Raw genomic sequence first — 19,985 nt, 5'->3', positions numbered from 1 at the left:
TAGCAGAAAATGGCTTCTGAGAGCAGGAAAGAGATAAAAAGGGTCAATAATTCATAGATTTTAGTCCTGGCATAACTCAATGAAGGGGTCATTGAGCAAAACCAATAAAACAGTCAAAAAACTTAAAAAGTAGATTTAAACATAAAATGAAACTTTGGAATATCTTAAAAAGCCATTTTTAGGAGAAGGAAGATAGATACAATTGTTTATTTCATTAGTTTATTTTCACCTTGGGTGTCCTTTAAGCAATACCAGTTGCCTGGCTATCCTGTGAATCTCTTCGGCTGCAGTAGTTTTTGGATCAATACCTGAAAAAAGCATGGTGATAAACCAGTAAAGACTTCAGTCAGAAACATCTGATCTGCATGTTTGTTCAGGGTCTATGGCTAAAAGTATTAGAGGTTGAGAATCAGCAGGACAGCCAGGCAATGTGCATTGTTTAAAAAGAACTCTATATCCCTCTCAGTGAAGGTGTTCTTTAACCACTTCAGCTTTCAGTCGTTTTTCACCTTATGCATCTGAGCAATTTTCACCTCCCATTCATTCGCCAATTACTTTATCACTACTTATCACAATAAATTGATCTATATCTTGTTTTTTCCGCCATCAATTAGGATTTCTTTAGGTGGTACATTTTGCTAAGAATTATTTTTTTTTCTAAATGCATTTTAACGGGAATATTAAAAAAAAATAAAGAAAGAAAAAAAAAATCATTTCTCAGTTTTCAGCCATTCTAGCTTTAAAATAATACATGCTACCATTATTAAAACCCACGTATTGTATTTGCCCATTTGTCCCGGTTATTACACAATTTAAATTATGCCCCGATCACAATGTATGGTGACAATATTTTATTTGGAAATAAAGGTGAATTTTTACAGTTTTGCATTCATTACTATTTACAAGCTTATAATTGAAAGAAAGAATAGTAATATTCCCTCTTCACATGCATATTTAAAAAGTTCAGACCCTTAGGTAACTATGTTTTGTTTTTTTATTGTAATTTTTTTTCTTTTTTATCAAAAAATGTATTTGGGTATTTTTTGCAGTGTGGGGGGGTAACCAGTTAATTTTAAATTTAATAAATTGTATTTATTAAAAAAAAAAAAAGTGTATAATACAATACAATAATACAATAACATTTGTAAAGCGCTTTTCTCCCATAGGACTCAAAGCGCATAGCTGTGTCTCAGATTAATACAGGGTTTCAGGCTGGGTTGTGTTACAGAGGAGATAGTCAGATGTTCATGAATGCCAGACTGAAAAGGTAGGTTTTCAGTTTAGACTGAAATGTTTCCAGGGATGGGGCTGTCCTGATTAGGTGTGGCAGGGAGTTCCAAAGTGTAGGGGCAGCATGACAAAAGGCTCTGTCTCCAAAGGTTTTGAGGTGGACTCTGGGGGTGACCAAGGTGTTACGTCCTTTTGATCTAAGATTGTGGGGGGTGTGATGTAGTTGCAACAAGTCCTTCAGGTATCCAGGGCCCAGATTGTGCAAGGATTTGAATGTCAGTAAGCCAATCTTAAACAGAATTCTCCATTTTATCGGTAGCCAGTGGAGTGAGCTCAGGGTTGGTGTTATGTGGCAATGGCGGGGTTGGCTCGTTAACAGCCTTGCGGCGGCATTCTGTACTAATTGCAGGCGGCGTAAGTCTTTCTTATGCAGGCCTGTGTAGAGGACGTTGCAGTAGTCTAACCTTGATGTGACGAAGGCATGAACTAGGGTTGGAAGATCCTCTGAAGGAATTAGGTGTTTAATCCTTGCAATATTCCTTAGGTGAAAGAAGGAATGTTTCACAACAGCTGAGATTTGATTCCTGAAGCTTAATTTCCCATCAATCAGTACTCCCAGGCTGCGCACACAGTCTGAGTTGTTCAGGTCTGAGCTCCCTATCCTTAGCGGTGTTGGTTGAGACTGGAGCTGCTTTGCTGTTGAGCCCTGGCCCTCGATAACAAGAACCTCAGTTTTGTCAGCATTAAGTTTTAGCCAATTATTATTCATCCACTCCTGAAGCTCAGCTAAGCATGCGTTTATTTGTGGAGTAGGGTCTGTGACGTCAGGTTTGAATGACAAATATAGCTGGGTGTCATCAGCATAGCAATGATATGTCAGGCCATGTTTTTGTATGATTTCTCCAAGTGGCAGCATGTATATGGTGAACAGTAAAGGGGATAATATTGCGCCCTGAGGTACACCGTATTTTAGTGGTACAGGGTTGGAGAGGAAGGGCCCTAAGGCTACCCTTTGTGTTCTGCCAGCCAGGAAGGAGTTGAACCACCGGAGAACAATGCCATCTATGCCACAGTACTCTTGTAGCCTGTTGAGTAAGATTTCATGATCGACTGTGTCAAAAGCCGCTGAGAGGTCGAGCAAAATCAGGATGGAACATTGACCCTTGTCTCTTGCAATGAGCAGATCATTGCAAATGTAGATGTAGTTTTACTATTTGGCCACAGTCAAAAAAGAAAAAATTTTTTAGTCCTGTAAGCGAGCTCTCTCGCTTACAGGAGGTGACGGGAAACTTTTTTTTTTTTACAAAGATCGGGGCTACTAAAAAGCCCATCCGTCTAACAGGGACTTTGATCAATGAATGGGAACTGTGTTCCCATTCATTGATCACCGGGCTAACGGGTGTTGGCACGGGAGCGCGCAGCAGTGCAGATGTAGTCTTTTGGACGTAATAGCAACGTCCAAAAGGTGAAAGTAGTTAATGGGTATTTTATTGATAAGGTTTGAATGTACCGTATTTTTCGGCATATAAGACGCACTTTCTCTTCCCCAAAACAGGGGGGAAAAATTGGGTGCGTCTTATATGCCAAATGCACCCAAAAAAATGTTGCAGAGTGCGCAGGGAAGCGCTTACCCATCTTGCCGCCATGCTCCTCTTCCCCTCGCTTCAGCCGCGATCCTCTTCACCTCCTCAGGCGCAGTTCTCGGATGCCACCTCCGCCGCCAGGTCCTCCGGTCCTGTGAATGGGAAAAGAAAACATTAGTGGCATTGTCCCCCTCTCCTGCCGCGATCCGCTCGGCGCTGCCACTCACGGAAAGCCGCCGCCACCCCCTCCGCCGCTACACGCCGAGCGTCCATCCTCTTGCCCTCCTACTTCCTGTTTATATCACGTGCAGCCGCGTCATGCGTAGTCCGAGCGCAACGCGGCTGGGGCTACGCATGACGCGGCTGCACGTGATGTAAACAGGAAGTAGGAGGGCAAGAGGATGGACGCTCGGCGTGTAGCGGTGGAGGGGGCGGCGGCGGCTTTCCGTGAGTGGCAGCGCCGAGCGGATCGCGGCAGGAGAGGGGGACAATGCCACTAATGTTTTCTTTTCCCATTCACAGGACCGGAGGACCTGGCGGCGGAGGTGGCATCCGAGAACTGCGCCTGAGGAGGTGAAGAGGATCGCGGCTGAAGCGAGGGGAAGAGGAGCATGGCGGCAGGAACAGGTGTAGTATTCATGTCATTGTAGTGCAGCTTAGTGTTTGTATAGTGTAGTGTAGTGAAGCTGTGTGTTGTGTCAGTGCATTGTAGTGTAGTATAGTGTAGTGAAGGGTATTGCAGTGGTGTGTTGTGTTAGTGTTGTGGTAGTGTAGCATAGTGTAGTGAAGTGTATTAATGTGTTGTGGTAGTGTATTGTATTGCTGTGTAGTTTAGTTGTTAGGGCAGCATGGATTAGTGTAGTGTAGATAGAGTAGCTTAGAGGCAGTTTTAGGGGGTAAAAGGTCCATAAGACGCCCCGGCAGTGTAGACGCACCTAGGTTTAGTTTATTTTTTCCCTTATTTTTGCCCTCTAAACCAAGGTGCGTCTTGTATGCCGGAGCGTCTTATATGCCGAAAAATACGGTATCTACTTGGAGAAAAGTCAAGAGAAATGGTAACAGGATATGGTAACATGTCAGTGCAACCTGCAAACAACATTTGCAAGAGAAGGCCAGCAATGGCAGTCTACGTATTTAACTCATGACCGGTACCCTTTATGAGAACACATTTAAAAAAAAAAAAAAAAAAAGACAGATTAAAAGATAACTTAAGAGAGAGAGACATGGAGGCTACCATATGTATTTCCTTTTAAGTAATACCAGTTGCCTAGCTGTCCTGCTGTTCCTCTGCCTCCTAATACTTTTAACCACAAACCCTGAACAAGCATGCAGCAGATCAGGAATTTGTGACATTATTGTAAGATCTGACAAGATCAGCTGCATGCTTGTTTCTGGTGTTATTCAGACGGCAGTCAAATAGATCAGCAGGGCTGCCAGGCAACCGGTATTGTTTAAAAGGAAAATATGGCAACCTCAATATTCTTCTCACTTCGCTAGCCCTGTAAATACTGCAGCTGCAAGATTTTATTGGTCGGTTTTCAAGCTCCGTACCCTTGCATAAAAATTTGCATGAACAGAATGATTTGCATGTTATTGACCATCGTTAGTCAAGAGATGTGGGGACATATAACATGCCTTACCAGAGTTAACACGTCTTATCAGAGTAGCATAGCAAGCTCTACCAACTTATGCCTGCTAATTGGCAATGGCGAGAGCTACACTCGTCCTGCCCTGAGCCCCTGCGGGTCCAATCACTTTAAAGGACAATATCCCCACACTTTGATTGGCCCAATAGTCTGCCTGTCAAGTTTCCTGTCAAGTGACAGGCAGCCTATTGAGCCAATCAAAGTGCGGGGATATTGTCCTTTAAAGTGATTGGACCCGCAGGGGCTCAGGGCAGGACGAGTGGAGCTTTCGCCATTGCCAATTAGCAGGCATAAGTTTGTAGCACTTGCTATTCTACTCTGATAAGGCATGCTGACTGATAAGGCATGCTATTTGTCTTAGAAATGGCTTGATTCACTAACACCTGCAGTAATGCTTACCCTAACCACCCCCCCTTCCGGTGGCACCTAACCCTAAATCCCCCTCCTAAAGCTAACCCTCAATCTCCTGTAAAGCCGCGATATGCAGCCATGAAGGTAAATTTTGGCGCCCGGAGGCTTAGCAGCAAGAGGGGCCATTTTCTGCAGACAGGCTTGCGGAATGAGAAATGGCTTGCAGGTAAGTACATTGCAGCATTGCATAGCAGGTACCGCCGTGTGCCCAAATTTCCCTATCATGCCGCAAAAGGAGGTTTTTCATCATAGGTGCCTATGGCGGAGCCGTTTTTTCCGTAAAGGCTCCTGTACCCTTTGTTTCCCTGCTTCAGGACTTGCCACCCTGACCCGAAGTATCAAGCAGGGTATTTACATGTCTCCAGGCCTCCTCCTGCTCACCATCAGACCTGGGCACTGGAATTCTATGTTTTGTTTTTATAATTTCACAATATACCAACATATATTTTTTATTTTTATTATTTATATAGCGCAAACCTATTCCGCAGCGCTGTACAGAGTATATTGTCTTGTCACTGTTAACTGTCCCTCAGAGGAGCTCACAATCTAGTCCCTACCACAGTTATATGTCTATGTATGTGCGCAAAAGGTGGATCAGCGCATCACCAAGCCGCCTCCGGCTTGGTGATGCGCTGATGCACCTTTTGCGCAATTTTAAATTTTAGTGGTGGCGCACCCAGGCTATGCATATGCATAGGTTAGGATTTAGTTAGTGTTAGGTCCCCTCCCATCGAGGATGACTTCTCCGCAGTGGGAGGGATGAGTACTTAACAAGTTGCATGCAAGCTGAAACCAACATCCTCCAGGGGTAGACAGGTCATGTGTATGCTAGGTGTGTATTTTACCCCACAAGTGGGGCATGCACTCTCTTGCAGGTAGGCACTTATCTGTTTTTAAAGAGAACCCAAGGTGGGTTTGAAGAATGTTATCTGCCTATACAGCCCAGCCTCTGTTGCTATCCCAAACCCCCCTAAGGTCCCCCTGCACTCTGCAATCCCTCATAAATCAGAATCAGAATCAGTTTTATTTCGCCAAGCATGAGGGGTCATGCCCGGAATTGTTTTTGGCACAGTACAAAAGCTCAGGAAGAGTACATAGAAAGAGACAGAATACACAGCAGGTGTCAGTTAATAATACATTGTGGAACACATTACAGTCCCAGTGAGTCACTGGGATGTCTAATAGTTAGTCTTGTGTGCTGGTCAGCCATAGCACCGCCGGCCTCGCCGCTCGTTGGGGCTTGCTTTGGTGGTAGAATGTGGAGGGAGTTTAGGAGGCTGACTGCCGAGGGGAAAAACGAGTTCCTGTGTCTCATGGTTTTTGTGGGGATGGCTCGTAGCCTCCGTCCCAAGGGCAGAATGTTGAAATAGCGGTGGCCTGGGTGTGAGGGGTCGTTCGCAATCCTCAGTGCCCTGGTTTTTAGTCTTTTGTTGTGCAGTACGGCAAGTGAGGGGAGGGGGCACCCAATGATCCTCTCTGCTGACCTGATGACCCTCTGTAGTTTGTCTCTATCATGGATGGTGGCGCCAGTATACCACACCAAGATGGAGGAGCAGAGGATCGACTCAATGGTGGCGGAGTAAAAGCTGGTTAAAATTTCTTGAGTCATGCCGAAATCACAGCCACGCTGCTGACAAACAGCTTGTCAGAGCTGGCTGTGTTTATCTCTATAGTGTCAGTCTGCTGCTCTCCCCGCCTCCTGCAGAACTCCGGTCCCCGCCTGCATCCCTTTCCTCCCTGCTGATTGGAGGGAAGGGATGGGGCAGGGACCGGAGCTATGCAGGAGGTGGGGGAGCAGCCGAGACTGACACTACAGATGTAAACACAGTCTCACAGCACGGCTGTGATTAATGGGGGATTGCAGAGTGCAGGGGGACCTTAGGGGGGTTTGGGATAGCAACAGAGGCTGGGCTGTATAGGCAGATCCAGCCTCTGTAAGCAGAGAACAATCTTTAAACACACCTCGGGTTCTCTTTAAGTAGCGCTGCTCATTTCCTTGCCATGTCTATGTATGTGTTGTGTAGTGTAAGTATTATAGTCTAGGGCCAATTTTTAGGGAAAGCCAATCAACTTATCTGTAGGTTTTTGGGATATGGGAGGGACCCGGAGTGCCTGGAGAAAACCCATGAAGACACGGGGAGAACATACAAACTCCTTGCAGATGTTGACCTGGCTGGGATTCAAACTGGGTATCCAGCGCCGCAAGGTGAGAGCGCTAGCCACTATGCCACTGCGCTGCCTGGTATATGGTAGAACACATTTTGAGACAACAATAGAAGAGGCAAGCTTTTATTTATCTATTTTTTTATTAATGCACAGAATACATGAACAGACCGTAAACTATAATTATATAGACTTGTAAAAAAAGCTGAACACTGCTGTGGGATAGAAGTGGGAGGTCTACCCTTGTGGTTGTGGGTCTGTCCCCATCTTACAGGTGAGCAGGAACCAGTTCTGTTTTTCCCTTCTGTGTGACCACTTGTATAAGGCTACCAGACTTTGGTCTGTTACTATCAGAGGTCCAGGTGTAGAACGTTCTGCATGGAACAAAATATAAACAGCAATAATAAGTTTCTGATAGAAGATTACTATAAGCAGCAATATTTTTTTTATATTTATTTATTCATTAATATTCATCATAATGGAATTCTTTTTTATTTTTTGGGGATGTCAGCGTTATGTTAGCCCAGACTTGAAAAACCTGACTTCAGCGCCATGCTCCTGTGTCCCTGGCCAAATGTTTGCATCATTGTCCCATGTGTTTAAAGGAAACATGAGACAAATTAAATTTCAGGACTTATACTTACCTGGGGCTTCCTCCAGCCCCTTTGAGGCGGCAGTCCCTTACAATCTTCCCGGGCCACTCCGGTCCCATAGCTAGATGGCGTAGTACTGTGCAGAATGTTCCAGGCCACGGGAGCGCGACATGGGCATGCAATGAAGCAGGACTTTGCTAGTGTGCCGGGCCGTCCAGCAGGGGACCGGAGCAGCCCAGGGAGATGGCAAGGGACCACCAAACAACCTAAAGGTGGCTGGAGGAAACTCCAGGTAAGTATAAATCCTGAGACTTGATCTGTCTCAGGTCCACTTTAATGCATATAGTAAAGCAAGCAAAGAAAAACTAGTGATTAGAAAAAAGAAGAAACAAAAACCGAAACACATTAGAATGAGTTAGAAAGATAACAGGCAGAGGCAGAGAAATAAAAAAATGGAAAAAAGAAGAGCACAAAATGGTCCAGTGTGCTGGAGTGTGGTTTACCTAAACAAAAAAGTATCTAATCCTCCTAGGGATCTTTCCACTCCTTAAATAATCAGTCCTAACTAGTGATGCTCAAATACCCCTTTTTAAAATTCGAGTTTGGTCGAATTCGAATAGTAAATTATTCGAGGTCAGTCGAATATTCGAGTCGAATAATTTTTACTATTCGATTCGACCTCGGACTTCGAGCTCACTATTCGAGTCGGTATTCGAGCTCACTATTCGAATTGGCCTTAAATAGCTTCCAACACTTGTTTTGAGGGTGAATGATGCAAGAAACATCTTTTTTTCCAAGTAAAAACAGCAAGTGATTATGTGGGGATGTTCCTTTAAAAAAAAAAAAAAAAGTGGAAAGAGCCTCCTCCTCCTCCTCCTCCTCCTCCTCCTCCTCCTCCTCCTCCTCCTCCTCCTCCTCCTCCTCCTCCTCCTCCTCCTCCTCCATTTTTTTTTTTTAAAGAAATGCAGCTATTTTTGAGCGTAACAAATAGCTGGTGGGCGCACGCATGTTGGAAGCGCCATTGTATGTGCTCCCTGGCAGTGGAAACACAAAGACAGCAGGAGGTAAATTCAGCAGCAGGAGGAGAATGAGTGTGTGGCAGCAGGCAGTCAATGAGGCAGGCAGCTCGCCGTGACATAATAGCCCTGGTACCTAGCGGTGATACCAGGGCTGTAAATAAACACAACAGGAGGTCCCAGACAGCGGTCGTGCAGCCCACATTGTGTCCAATACACAACTGGGACAACACAGTTTTCAACCCGGGCACCTCAGAAAAATTAAACCTTTTTTTTTTTTTTTTTTTAATGGTTTGTTTGGTTTTGGTTTTGCAACCAATATAGCTATTGTTTGACGTAATAGCTGGTGGCAGAGTGGCAGCAGAAGGTAATTCTGTGTACCCTGGCAGTGGGAAACACAGACAGACAGCAACAGCAGCAGGAGGAATGGAGGAGTAATGTGAGCAGCTATTGTTTGACGTAATAGCTGGTGGCAGAGTGGCAGCAGAAGGTAAATCATCTGTGTAGTGTACCCTGGCAGTGGGAAACACAGACAGACAGCAGCAGCAGCAGCAGGAGGAGGTGTGGAGGAGCAGTGTGAGTGTGGCAGCAGGTAGGCAGCGTGACATAATAGCCCTGGTACCTAGCGGTGATACCAGGGCTGTAAATAAACACAACAGGAGGTCCCAGACAGCGGTCGTGCAGCCCACATTGTGTCCAATACACAACTGGGACAACACAGTTTTCAACCCGGGCACCTCAGAAAAATTAAACCTTTTTTTTTTTTTTAATGGTTTTTTGGTTTTTGGTTTTACAACCAATATAGCTATTGTTTGACGTAATAGCTGGTGGCAGAGTGGCAGCAGAAGAAGGTAATTCTGTGTACCCTGGCAGTGGGAAACACAGACAGACAGCAGAAGGGCAGTACACAGCAGCCCACTGTAGGTGTAAAATGTGTGGCTGCAGGCGACGTAATAGTCAAAGTGAACCAGGCTGGCTTAGTGAGCAGGAGCCAGGAGGTGGTAAAGGGTGGTAAGGCACATTAACGATGGTTCCGGCAGCCAGTTCATGTCCCCCTCTCGCCGACAACAGGGGCCAGGAACTCGCCTTCCACCCACGCCTGGTTCATCTTGAGAAACGTCAGTCTGTCCACAGACTTGTGAGACAGACGTGAGCGTTTCTCGGTGACCACGCCACCAGCTGCACTGAAGCAGCGCTCGGACAGCACGCTGGAAGGGGGGCAGGACAGCACTTCCAGGGCGTACTGCGCCAGCTCGCTCCAGATCTCCATGCGCTTGACCCAATACTCCATGGGATCAACAGGGGCATCGCTGTCAAGCCCGCTGTACGACCCCATGTAGTCAGCCACCATGCGGGTCAGGCGCTGGCTGTGACCGGAGGAGGATGCTGCTGCATGCATCTCCTCTCTAGTCACTGCTGCCGGAGCCTCTACAGTCCTGTAGAGCTCGTGGCTGAGAGACAGCAGGTCTGTGGGGCGCTTGCTGCTGCTGGATGCAGGCACCTGCTGCTGCCTCTGTGCTGGCTGCTGGACAGTGGGGGTGGAAGGCTGGGGGAAGGCTTCCTCCAAGCGCTCAACAAGGGCCTGCTGCAAGCTCCTTATTTGTTGCGCTGGGTCTCCTCCTGCAGGCGGCAGGAACTGGCTCAACTTCCCCTTGAGGCATGGGTCCAACATCATGCTGATCCAGATGTCCTCCCTCTGCTTCATCTGGATCACCCTGGGGTCCCTGCGCAGGCACGTCAGCATGTGCGCTGCCATTGGGAAGAGGCGGGCCACGTCTGCTGGCACATCGACGTCAGTGCTGTCCTCATCCTCCTCCTCTGCCGCCTCATCCTCTCTCCACCCCCGCACCAACTCAGCTGCGCTGTGCTGATCCCCCTCATCAGCAGCCAGGTCAGGGACCTCCACCAAGTCCTCCTCCTCCTCAGAGGTGGACTGCGCAGCTGGTTGCCGCTCCTGCTGGTCCAAGGCTGCCGCTCCCTGTTCCAGCAAAGCATCGAGGGCCCTGTTCAGCAGAGAAACCAGGGGCACCCACTCGCAGACCATAGCATGGTCCCTGCTCACCATGTTTGTGGCCTGCAGGAAGGGAGCCAGCACAAAGCACACCTGCTGCATGTGCCTCCAGTCATCATCGGGGACGATGGACGGGATGTTGCTGGTCTTGTCCCTTCTCTGAGCTGCGGAAACAGTGGCCAGGGCAAGGTACTGTTTGACAGCGTGCCTCTGTTCAACCAGACGCTCCAACATCGCCAGGGTGGAGTTCCAGCGAGTCGGAACGTCAAGGATCAGCCGATGGCGTGGCAGATCCAGCTCCTTTTGCACGTCTTCCAGGCTCGCACAGGCTGCAGCCGAGCGCCGGAAGTGACGCACAACATTCCTTGCCGTTTCCAGCAGTTCGCCCATCCCCTGGTAGGTGCGCAGGAACTTCTGCACCACCAGGTTCAGCACGTGGGCAAGACAGGGGATGTGGGTCAGGTTTCCCCTGTCTATTGCGGCAACCAGATTGGCCCCATTGTCGGCCACCACCTCTCCGACTCTGAGGCCTCTGGGGGTCAGCCAAATCCTCTCCTGCTCCTGGAGTTTGGCCAACACATGGGTTGCCGTCAGCTTGGTCTTCCCAAGGCTGACCAAGTGCAGCAGCGCTTGGCAGTGGCGGGCCTTCACGCTGCTGCTGAGGCGGGGGGTTTGGCCAGGTGTGCCGGAGGATGGCAGAGGATCGGAGGAACCTGCTGCAGTTCCCCTGACCCTGCGGGGTGGCACCACCCACTGTGTTGCTGCTGCTGCTGTGCCCGCTGCTGCTCTCCCATCCTCACCCCCTTCCACCAAGCTGACCCAGTGGACAGTGAAGGACAGGTAGCGGCCTGTCCCGAAGCGGCTGCTCCAGGAGTCCATGGTGACGTGGACCCTTTCACCAACCGCGTGCTCCAGCCCTCGCTCCACATTGGCCATCACAAAGCGGTGCAGTGCAGGAATGGCCTTGCGGGAGAAAAAGTGTCTGCTGGGGAGCTGCCAGTCTGGGGCTGCGCAAGCAAGCAGCGCACGAATGTCGCTCCCCTCCTGCACGAGCGTGTACGGCAGGAGTTGGGAGCACATGGCCCGTGCCAGCAAGCCGTTCAGCTGCCGCACGCGACGGCTGCTGGGAGGCAGAGCCCTAACCACCCCCTGGAAGGACTCGCTCAAAAGGCTCTGGCGTGGCCTTTTGCTGGCACGGGAATCAGCAGACACAGCGGAGGAGGCCACTGAGGACTGGCTGCCAGAACAGGCCTCAGTGTCGGCGGCAGGAGTTGCAGAGGGGGGAGGAGCAGTGCGTTTCCGCACTCCTGCTGGTGCTGCTGGAGGAGCAGGAGGGCGGGTGGCTGCTGTTGCTGCTGCTGCTGAAGGCTGTGCAGTGATGGGTGTGGTGCCACTGCCAGCACCAGATGCCTTCAGCCTCTGGAACTCCTGATGCTGGTGGAAATGTTTCGCAGCAAGGTGGTTGATGAGCGAGCTGGTGCAGAACTTTAAGGGGTCTGCACCTCTGCTCAACTTCCGCTGACAGTGGTTGCAAGTGGCGTACTTGCTGTACACTGTGGGCATGGTGAAAAAGCGCCAGATTGGAGACAGAAACATCCCCCTACGGCATGGAAGCGCTGCTGCCTGTCTCCCTGTGGTGGTTGGGGGTGGGGCTTGGGGGGCTTGGGTGCGGCTGGTGGTGGTACTGGCAGATGCTGCTGCTGCTGCTGCTGCTGAGCCTGAGACACCAGCAGGCTGTGGGACCTGCCTACTGCTGCTGCCAATGCTTGCAATGATGCGCCTCCTTGCAAGGCCCACAAGAGCATCCTCCTCCTCAGAGCTGCTGAGGACGACATCCCCTGGAGGTGGTGGCACCCAGTCTCTGTCTGTCACCGGGTCATCAACATCCTCCCCCTCCTGAAACATGTCCTGCTGGGATGAGGACCCCCCAAACTCCTCTCCTGATGCATGGATGGGCTGCTTGACTGTCGCCACAGTCTTGCTGTCCAATCCCTCATCCCCCAAAGTGCCCATCAGCATCTCCTCCTCAAGATCGCCAACAACAGCAGACAATTTACTCATGATGCCTGGGGTCAAAAGACTGCTGAATGACAGGTCGGCGAGTGACGGTGAACTGGCCTCCTCCCCAGACCCTGCTGGGCGGCTGCTGCGAACAGGGGTGGTGGTGGTGGTGGTGGTGAGGGTGGAGGCCTCAGATGCAGAGCTGATGGCAGGCTGCTCATCCTCCGTCATGAGTTGCACCACAGTGTCTGCATGCTTTTCCTCAATGGGACGTTTCCGACCCGGCTGGAGGAAAATGGGAGCAGGTGCTACACGCTGCTGCTGCTGTGTCTCTGCAGCGTGAGTTGCAGATGCTCCTGCTGGGCGGCGCCCAAGGCGTCCACGGCCAGTGGCTATGGGAGGAATGTTAGCCACTGACGCTGCTGCTGCTGCTGCTGCGGAACTGTGCATGGTGGCGCGCCCGCGGCCGCGGCTTGCCACAATGCTGCTCCCTCTCCTCCTGATTCCCTTGCTGCCCTTCCCCTTGCCCAAACCGCGCTGGCTGCCACTTCCAGACATCTTCAATGTTTTGGGCGTATAGACAAAAGTTTTTTAAAAGGGCGGGTGAAAAGTGGGGTACTTTAATGGAGTGGGTTGGTTGGTGAGGTGACTGAGTGAGTGTCCCCTAGTACAGTAAGTAAGTAGTAACAGTCAGGAAGTACAACTAGCAGTTACAATAATCAGTAGTAATCACAAGTAAATTTAGTGTGTGTACACTCAGACAGTGAGTGCACGCACGCAGGAGCTAGTAGCCTATGAACACAGTGACTGAGTGTCCTAGACTCCTAGTACAGTAAAAGTAGTAACAGTAAGTAGAACTAACTAATTACAATAATCAATCAGCGATCAGAAGGAAATGGAGTGTGGGTGTGTGTACACTCAGACAGTGAGTGCACGCACGCAGGAGCTAGTAGCCTATGAACACAGTGACTGAGTGTCCTAGACTCCTAGTACAGTAAGAGTAAGTAGTAACAGTAAGTAGAACTAACTAATTACAATAATCAATCAGCGATCAGAAGGAAATGGAGTGTGGGTGTGTGTACACTCAGACAGTGAGTGCACGCACGCAGGAGCTAGAAGCCTATGAACACAGTGACTGAGTGTCCTAGACTCCTAGTACAGTAAGAGTAAGTAGTAACAGTAAGTAGAACTAACTAATTACAATAATCAATCAGCGATCAGAAGGAAATGGAGTGTGGGTGTGTGTACACTCAGACAGTGAGTGACCGCACGCAGGAGCTAGTAGCCTATGGACAGTGACTGAGTGTCCTAGACTCCTAGTACAGTAAGAGTAAGTAGTAACAGTAAGTAGAACTAACTAATTACAATAATCAATCAGCGATCAGAAGGAAATAGAGTGTGGGTGGTGTGTGTACACTCAGACAGTGAGTGACCGCACGCAGGAGCTAGTAGCCTATGGACAGTAACTGAGTGTCCTAGACTCCTAGTACAGTAAGAGTAAGTAGTAACAGTAAGTACAACTAACTAATTACGATAATCAATCAGCGATCAGAAGGAAATGGAGTGTGGGTGTGTGTACACTCAGACAGTGAGTGCACGCACGCAGGAGCTAGTAGCCTATGAACACAGTGACTAAGTGTCCTAGACTCCTAGTACAGTAAGAGTAAGTAGTAACAGTAAGTAGAACTAACTAATTACAATAATCAATCAGCGATCAGAAGGAAATGGAGTGTGGGTGTGTGTACACTCAGACAGTGAGTGCACGCACGCAGGAGCTAGAAGCCTATGAACACAGTGACTGAGTGTCTTAGACTCCTAGTACAGTAAGAGTAAGTAGTAACAGTAAGTAGAACTAACTAATTACAATAATCAATCAGCGATCAGAAGGAAATAGAGTGTGGGTGGTGTGTGTACACTCAGACAGTGAGTGACCGCACGCAGGAGCTAGTAGCCTATGGACAGTGACTAAGTGTCCTAGACTCCTAGTACAGTAAGAGTAAGTAGTAACAGTAAGTACAACTAACTAATTACGATAATCAATCAGCGATCAGAAGGAAATAGAGTGTGTGTTGTGTGTGTACACTCAGACAGTGAGTGCAGTGCACACACGCAGGAGCTAGTAGCCTATATGAACAGTGACAGTGAGTGTCCCTACGGGTACAGTAAGAGTAAGTAGTAAGTAAGTACAACTAACTAACAATAATCTATCAGTAATCAGAAGGAAATAGAGTGTGTGTACACACAGACAGTGAGTGAGTGCACACACGCAGGAGCTAGCTAGTAGCCTATAAACAGTGACAGTCAGTGAGTGTCCTACTCCTAGTACAGTATAACTACAATACTATTAGTAAAGGACAGCAGAAATACTGGTATAGATGAGAGAAATAAACAGAGGACAGCTGCCCACAGAGGCAAGGCCCCCCTGAGGCCTAAACCTGTAAGCTTGCAGCAGCTGCCTGTCTCTAATGTAACACACAAGCTACTAACTAAAATACAATGTCTATCTAACTAACAACAATATAGGTGTATATGGCAGGTGTAGGTGAGCAAAAACGCTAGGTAAATGATCACAATAGAGCACTTGCTAAGCCAAAGCACAAAGGAGCAACTCTCTCTCTGTACAAGTCTCAGGCAAGCATGGAGAAACGGAACATGGCGGCCGCTATTTATAGGGTAGGGGCTGGCCAGGGTCCCCCTCTGTGATTGGCTGCCGTCAGAGGGCCTGGGAGCCCTCTGATTGGCTCTAAGGACATCAATCTGGGCTATGACGCTATTCGAGCTCGGTACCGAGCTCGAATAGCGCCGGGTTGCTCGAATAGCTCGAATAGTGAATGGGCTATTCGAGTGTACTCGGATAGCCCATTCGAATAGCTCCAGCTATTCGGAGCTCGAATACCGAGCTCGAATAGCTGAAAAAGAGCTCGAATATTCGAGCTACTCGAATATTCGAGCTCTGCTGAGCACCACTGGTCCTAACCAACTACCTCACTGCAAGAAGTGTGTCAATTGAAGCAGTCATGCTGCGAGCGCTTAATCAGTCTCTCTGCTCCCCTGTAACTGATCCTATCTAGGTGAGGCCTTATTACTTACCATTTCCCCTTTTTTCTCTTAGGTATTTACTGCACTAGCAATTTGGACTACTCTGGGTCTCTGCCTACCTCTATTGGTCATATTTTTCATAATCTATGTACATTTTTTGTGAGTGTTTGGCCAAAAACTTTTTTCACTGTGGATTTTGTATATTTTTATATCTTTAAGGATTTTTTTGCACAACTATTGATTAGCACTACAATTTATATGATGCGTATCCCTATTGTAACGATTGGTGTCAGCAACACAGATTTTTCTGATTATTGGTGATGTGCAGTATCACCAATAATACAGATGCTATACCTGATTATGTGGTGATCTGCAGAATCACCAATAATACAAGTATAGCTAGACACAGGACACCTAAAGTGGTATTGTGTTTGGTGCAACAGTAATAAGAAAAGTTATCTCCCGAGGAGCCGGAGACACAGACAATATTGCAGCCAAGGATCCCCTGAGGGGCAGGGGATTCAGACTGTACTGCAGCCAGTGGACGCCTGAGCAGCAGGGACCACTGGCGGTGATAAAGAGACTGATCACCTGAAGGGCAGGTGACCCAGGCTAAAAACAATAGCCTAGGATTCCCTGAGGAGCAGGGAATACAGATTATACTGCAGCCAATAATTCCCTGAGGTGCAGGGAATTCAGATAGTACTGCAGCCAATGGACACCTGAGGAGCAGGGACCACTAGCTGTGCTGCAAGTGAGGTCACAGGTGGAATGAGTGATTAAGACTGTACTACAGCCAAGGATTCCCTGAGGAGCAGGGAACCAGACTGTACTGCAGCCAGTGGACCCCTGAGGAGCAGGGACCCCTGACTGTGCTGCAAGATGATCTCCTGAGGGGCAGGTGATCAACATACACTATTTGCAGCTAACAGACACCTGAGGAACAAGTGTCACAGATAGTACAGTTAGACTGATCACCTAAGGGTTAGGTGACAGCCCTTAAGATTTCCCTTACTAGTGGTAGACCTACTAGTGGGGATAGAAAGGTCATACAAGCAAGGTCAGCAACGAACGCACAGATACAGTACAGAGGCGGAAGACTGATTCGGTAACCAGGTACAGGCATAGTCGGCAACAGTAGACAGATAGGCAGAAGTACCGAATCAGCAACCAAGAGAGTAGTCAGGAGAGCGAGAGATCATAACAGATAATACAGTAGTAATATAGCAATCCTAGTCTAGGTGTGAAGTCCTTGGTTTCAACACCTGGGAACTAGACTAACAGATGTACAATAGCGATATAGCAATAACCTAGTCTAGGTGTGAAGTCCTTGGTTTCAACACTTGGGGACTAGACTAAAGAACGGTACACAAGTCTATCAATATAATAGTACTTAAAGCTATCAACAGAATCTGACTAAGTGTGAATTCCCAGCTCCGGCTGGTTCTAACACACTGTAAGATCTGACTAGGGTCTGAGCGCTCACACGTTAGCATTCGCAACAGCAGACAACTTGCAACTGACAGGCAAGCCCTATATATACCCAGAGCGCTCCACAGCGCCACTCCAGTCACTCAGCCAATCCGGAGCATAGCTGGAGTCAGCTGATCGGCCTGATCAGCTGACTCCCCTTCTACTTGCAGAAAGGTCCTGTCGCCTAGTAGCTCTTAATCTGTGTGCACTAGAAGGACCAGGCGAACCAGCAGCATGTAGCTGCGCGGCAGAAGCCGTCGGCTGGAATGCGGAGATGGCCGCCCTGCCGCTTGCCCATGCGGCGGCCTCTCCGCTATCCTTTACACCTATGCAGCCACTATCTGCAGTTTTTTTATATTACAGTTCAAAGCTCACCTTTGGTAGTACTATTATTATTCTTGTGACTAAATGCATCAGCAGCAGTGTGTTTGATTACAATCAGCCCTGGGAGCAGTTTTATTTTATGCGTTTTTTGATTTTTTTATCAGTAGCTTATTCAATAAATTTGTATTTTGAATTTCATCTCAGAGGAGTTTTGTGCTTATTTATGTACATTTTGGCAACTTTTATTTGTTGTTTTAATCACTGCAAGAAGTGACACGGTCACTCGTGTAACTTCAGCTGGAAGCTACTTCCTGTAGGCCATCCTATAGTTACTTTACCTGCTCCCTGATCTTGTCTTTTTTAGCCTAATTCAACACTAGTTTCTGTATTAAGACGAGATCCTAGATCTCCATTCTAAAAGAGGCAAGGCGGTGGGACATCCTTCCACCTGTCCACAATTATCTTCTTTGCTAATCAGAGATGGACGTGTTTAGTAGAGTGCTAACCCACTGGGGCCATTACCTCAGAGTATAAATTGAGGGTCAAAAGTGCACCTAATAAAGGTTTCGATTTCTGATCAAAAGGGCGAGATTTTTTTAAAGCCCAAAAACCAGTGAGTGTATGAAGGGCATAGTGCTCAGCATCTCTCTATTTGTCCGCTCCCCTTGGTCTTTGGACAAGTTGGACTAGTTGGGCATTGGTACTGCCAGGTAACCAGATGTCTCTTTAGACCAAAAAGCAAAAAAAAGAAGAAGAATTGGCTCTTGGGTGCATAAGAAACTACAAAAAAAATCTTTATTATTATACAAATCTCATCATACAAACAAATACATAAATATTAACTAACTAGAGTTCCCCTTAAAATCAATAGGTTAATCTCCCCAGGCAAAAAAATGTGTGTTCAGGGTAATGAGGCTGCAGTCCTCACAAAAAACCTGATAAAATAGAGAGAGTCCCACTCCAGTGACTAGATCACTAATTGACAATTAATAAAAAATAGGTTTGAAATTTCATATCCGGACAAGGAATGATAGATGAAGATTCACTCTTAAGAGTGGAAATCGGTCTAGATGGATCGAATTATGTAGTAATGAAGCTTGTTATTGGATAGACATCACACACCCACATCATAAAGGGGTGTGCTACAGTTCATGTGCCTTGTTATGACATGCCTTGTCATGACAAGGCACATTACCTGTAGTACACCCCTTTATGATGTGGGTGTGTGATGTATATCCAATAACAAGCTTCATTACTACATAATTCGATCCATCTAGACCGATTTCCACTCTTAAGAGTGAATCTTCATCTATCATTCCTTGTCCGGATATGAAATTTCAAACCTATTTTTTTATTAATTGTCAATTAGTGATCTAGTCACTGGAGTGGGACTCTCTCTATTTTATCAGGTTTTTTGTGAGGACTGCAGCCTCATTACCCTGAACACACATTTTTTGCCTGGGGAGATTAACCTATTGATTTTAAGGGGAACTCTAGCTAGTTAATATTTATGTATTTGTTTGTATGATGAGATTTGTATAATAATAAAGATTTTTTTGTAGTTTCTTATGCACCCAAGAGCCAATTCTTCTTTTTTTGCTTTTTGATATATTAGATGTTGGCATGATGCATAAGAAAATTAATATTGTTGAGGTCATTACAGTTGTGATTTAGTTTTTGGTCTTATTTGACCACATTCCCAATTTTCCTGGACATATTGTGATTATAAGTCTCTTTAGACACACTACTAGTCTACTTCCCCCACCTTAATGCCAAGATCTTTTTTCCCACTTTTCCGGACCTCTATTTAATCTCCCCTCATTGTTATAACCCAGTAAAACTGTACATTACACCCAGTGCTTTATTTGGCACTAAGCCCAGGAAATAGCAGGTTTCACACTCATTCGGGCTTTCTTTTCATCTGTTTTAAAGGGGTTCTTTCGCGAAAAAAGTAGGCAGTTAAAAAATGTGACAGATGACAGGTTTTGGGCCAGTCCATCTTTTTAAGGGGGATTCTCAGGGCTTTCTTTGTTTTCAACAGCATTTCCTGAACAACAGTTTAACTGCCAAAATAGCAAGATACCAGCCGGCCTCCCTAATCACTTGCACACTATTATGTCAGTTAGATTTTGCAACTGTTGTTCGGGAAATGCTGTTGTAAACAAAGAAAGCCCTGAGAATCCCCCTTAAAAAGATGGACTGGCCCAAAACCTGTCATCTGTCACATTTTTTAACTGCCTACTTTTTTCGCGAAAGAACCCCTTTAAGGAAATTACTTATCTGAAGATTGCCCAACAGGGTAGCTGGTGAGACTGAGCAATTCAGAAGATGTGGTAATTCTGGTGTCTTTATCCATGTTGTTGGTTACAAACCAGCTACGAGACTGACACGGTATGAATTCCTAGTTGTCGCAGTGTCTGTAGTGGTGTTTTGCTCTTTTTCTTTTCTGCTTTAAAGGACTTACGAGGTGACATGTGACATGAGATAGACATGTG

The 19,985-nt window shown here is 47.2% G+C and overlaps 1 protein-coding gene across 1 annotated transcript in view; it reads right to left on the bottom strand.

Moving 5' to 3' along the window:
* Positions 1–7,157: 7,157 nt before the first annotated feature.
* Positions 7,158–19,985, bottom strand: part of QDPR (quinoid dihydropteridine reductase) — a 49,606-nt gene continuing 36,778 nt past the window's right edge. The window contains exon 7 of the mRNA XM_068267659.1: positions 7,158–7,407. Within this exon, the coding sequence (XP_068123760.1) occupies positions 7,302–7,407 (106 nt within the window). The 3' untranslated portion in view covers positions 7,158–7,301. The remainder of the gene's footprint in view (positions 7,408–19,985) is intronic.

The sequence above is a fragment of the Hyperolius riggenbachi genome, chromosome 1, assembly GCF_040937935.1.
Source record: "Hyperolius riggenbachi isolate aHypRig1 chromosome 1, aHypRig1.pri, whole genome shotgun sequence".
NCBI classification, from domain to species: Eukaryota; Metazoa; Chordata; class Amphibia; order Anura; family Hyperoliidae; genus Hyperolius; species Hyperolius riggenbachi.
This window is presented reverse-complemented; position numbering and strand designations above follow the sequence as displayed.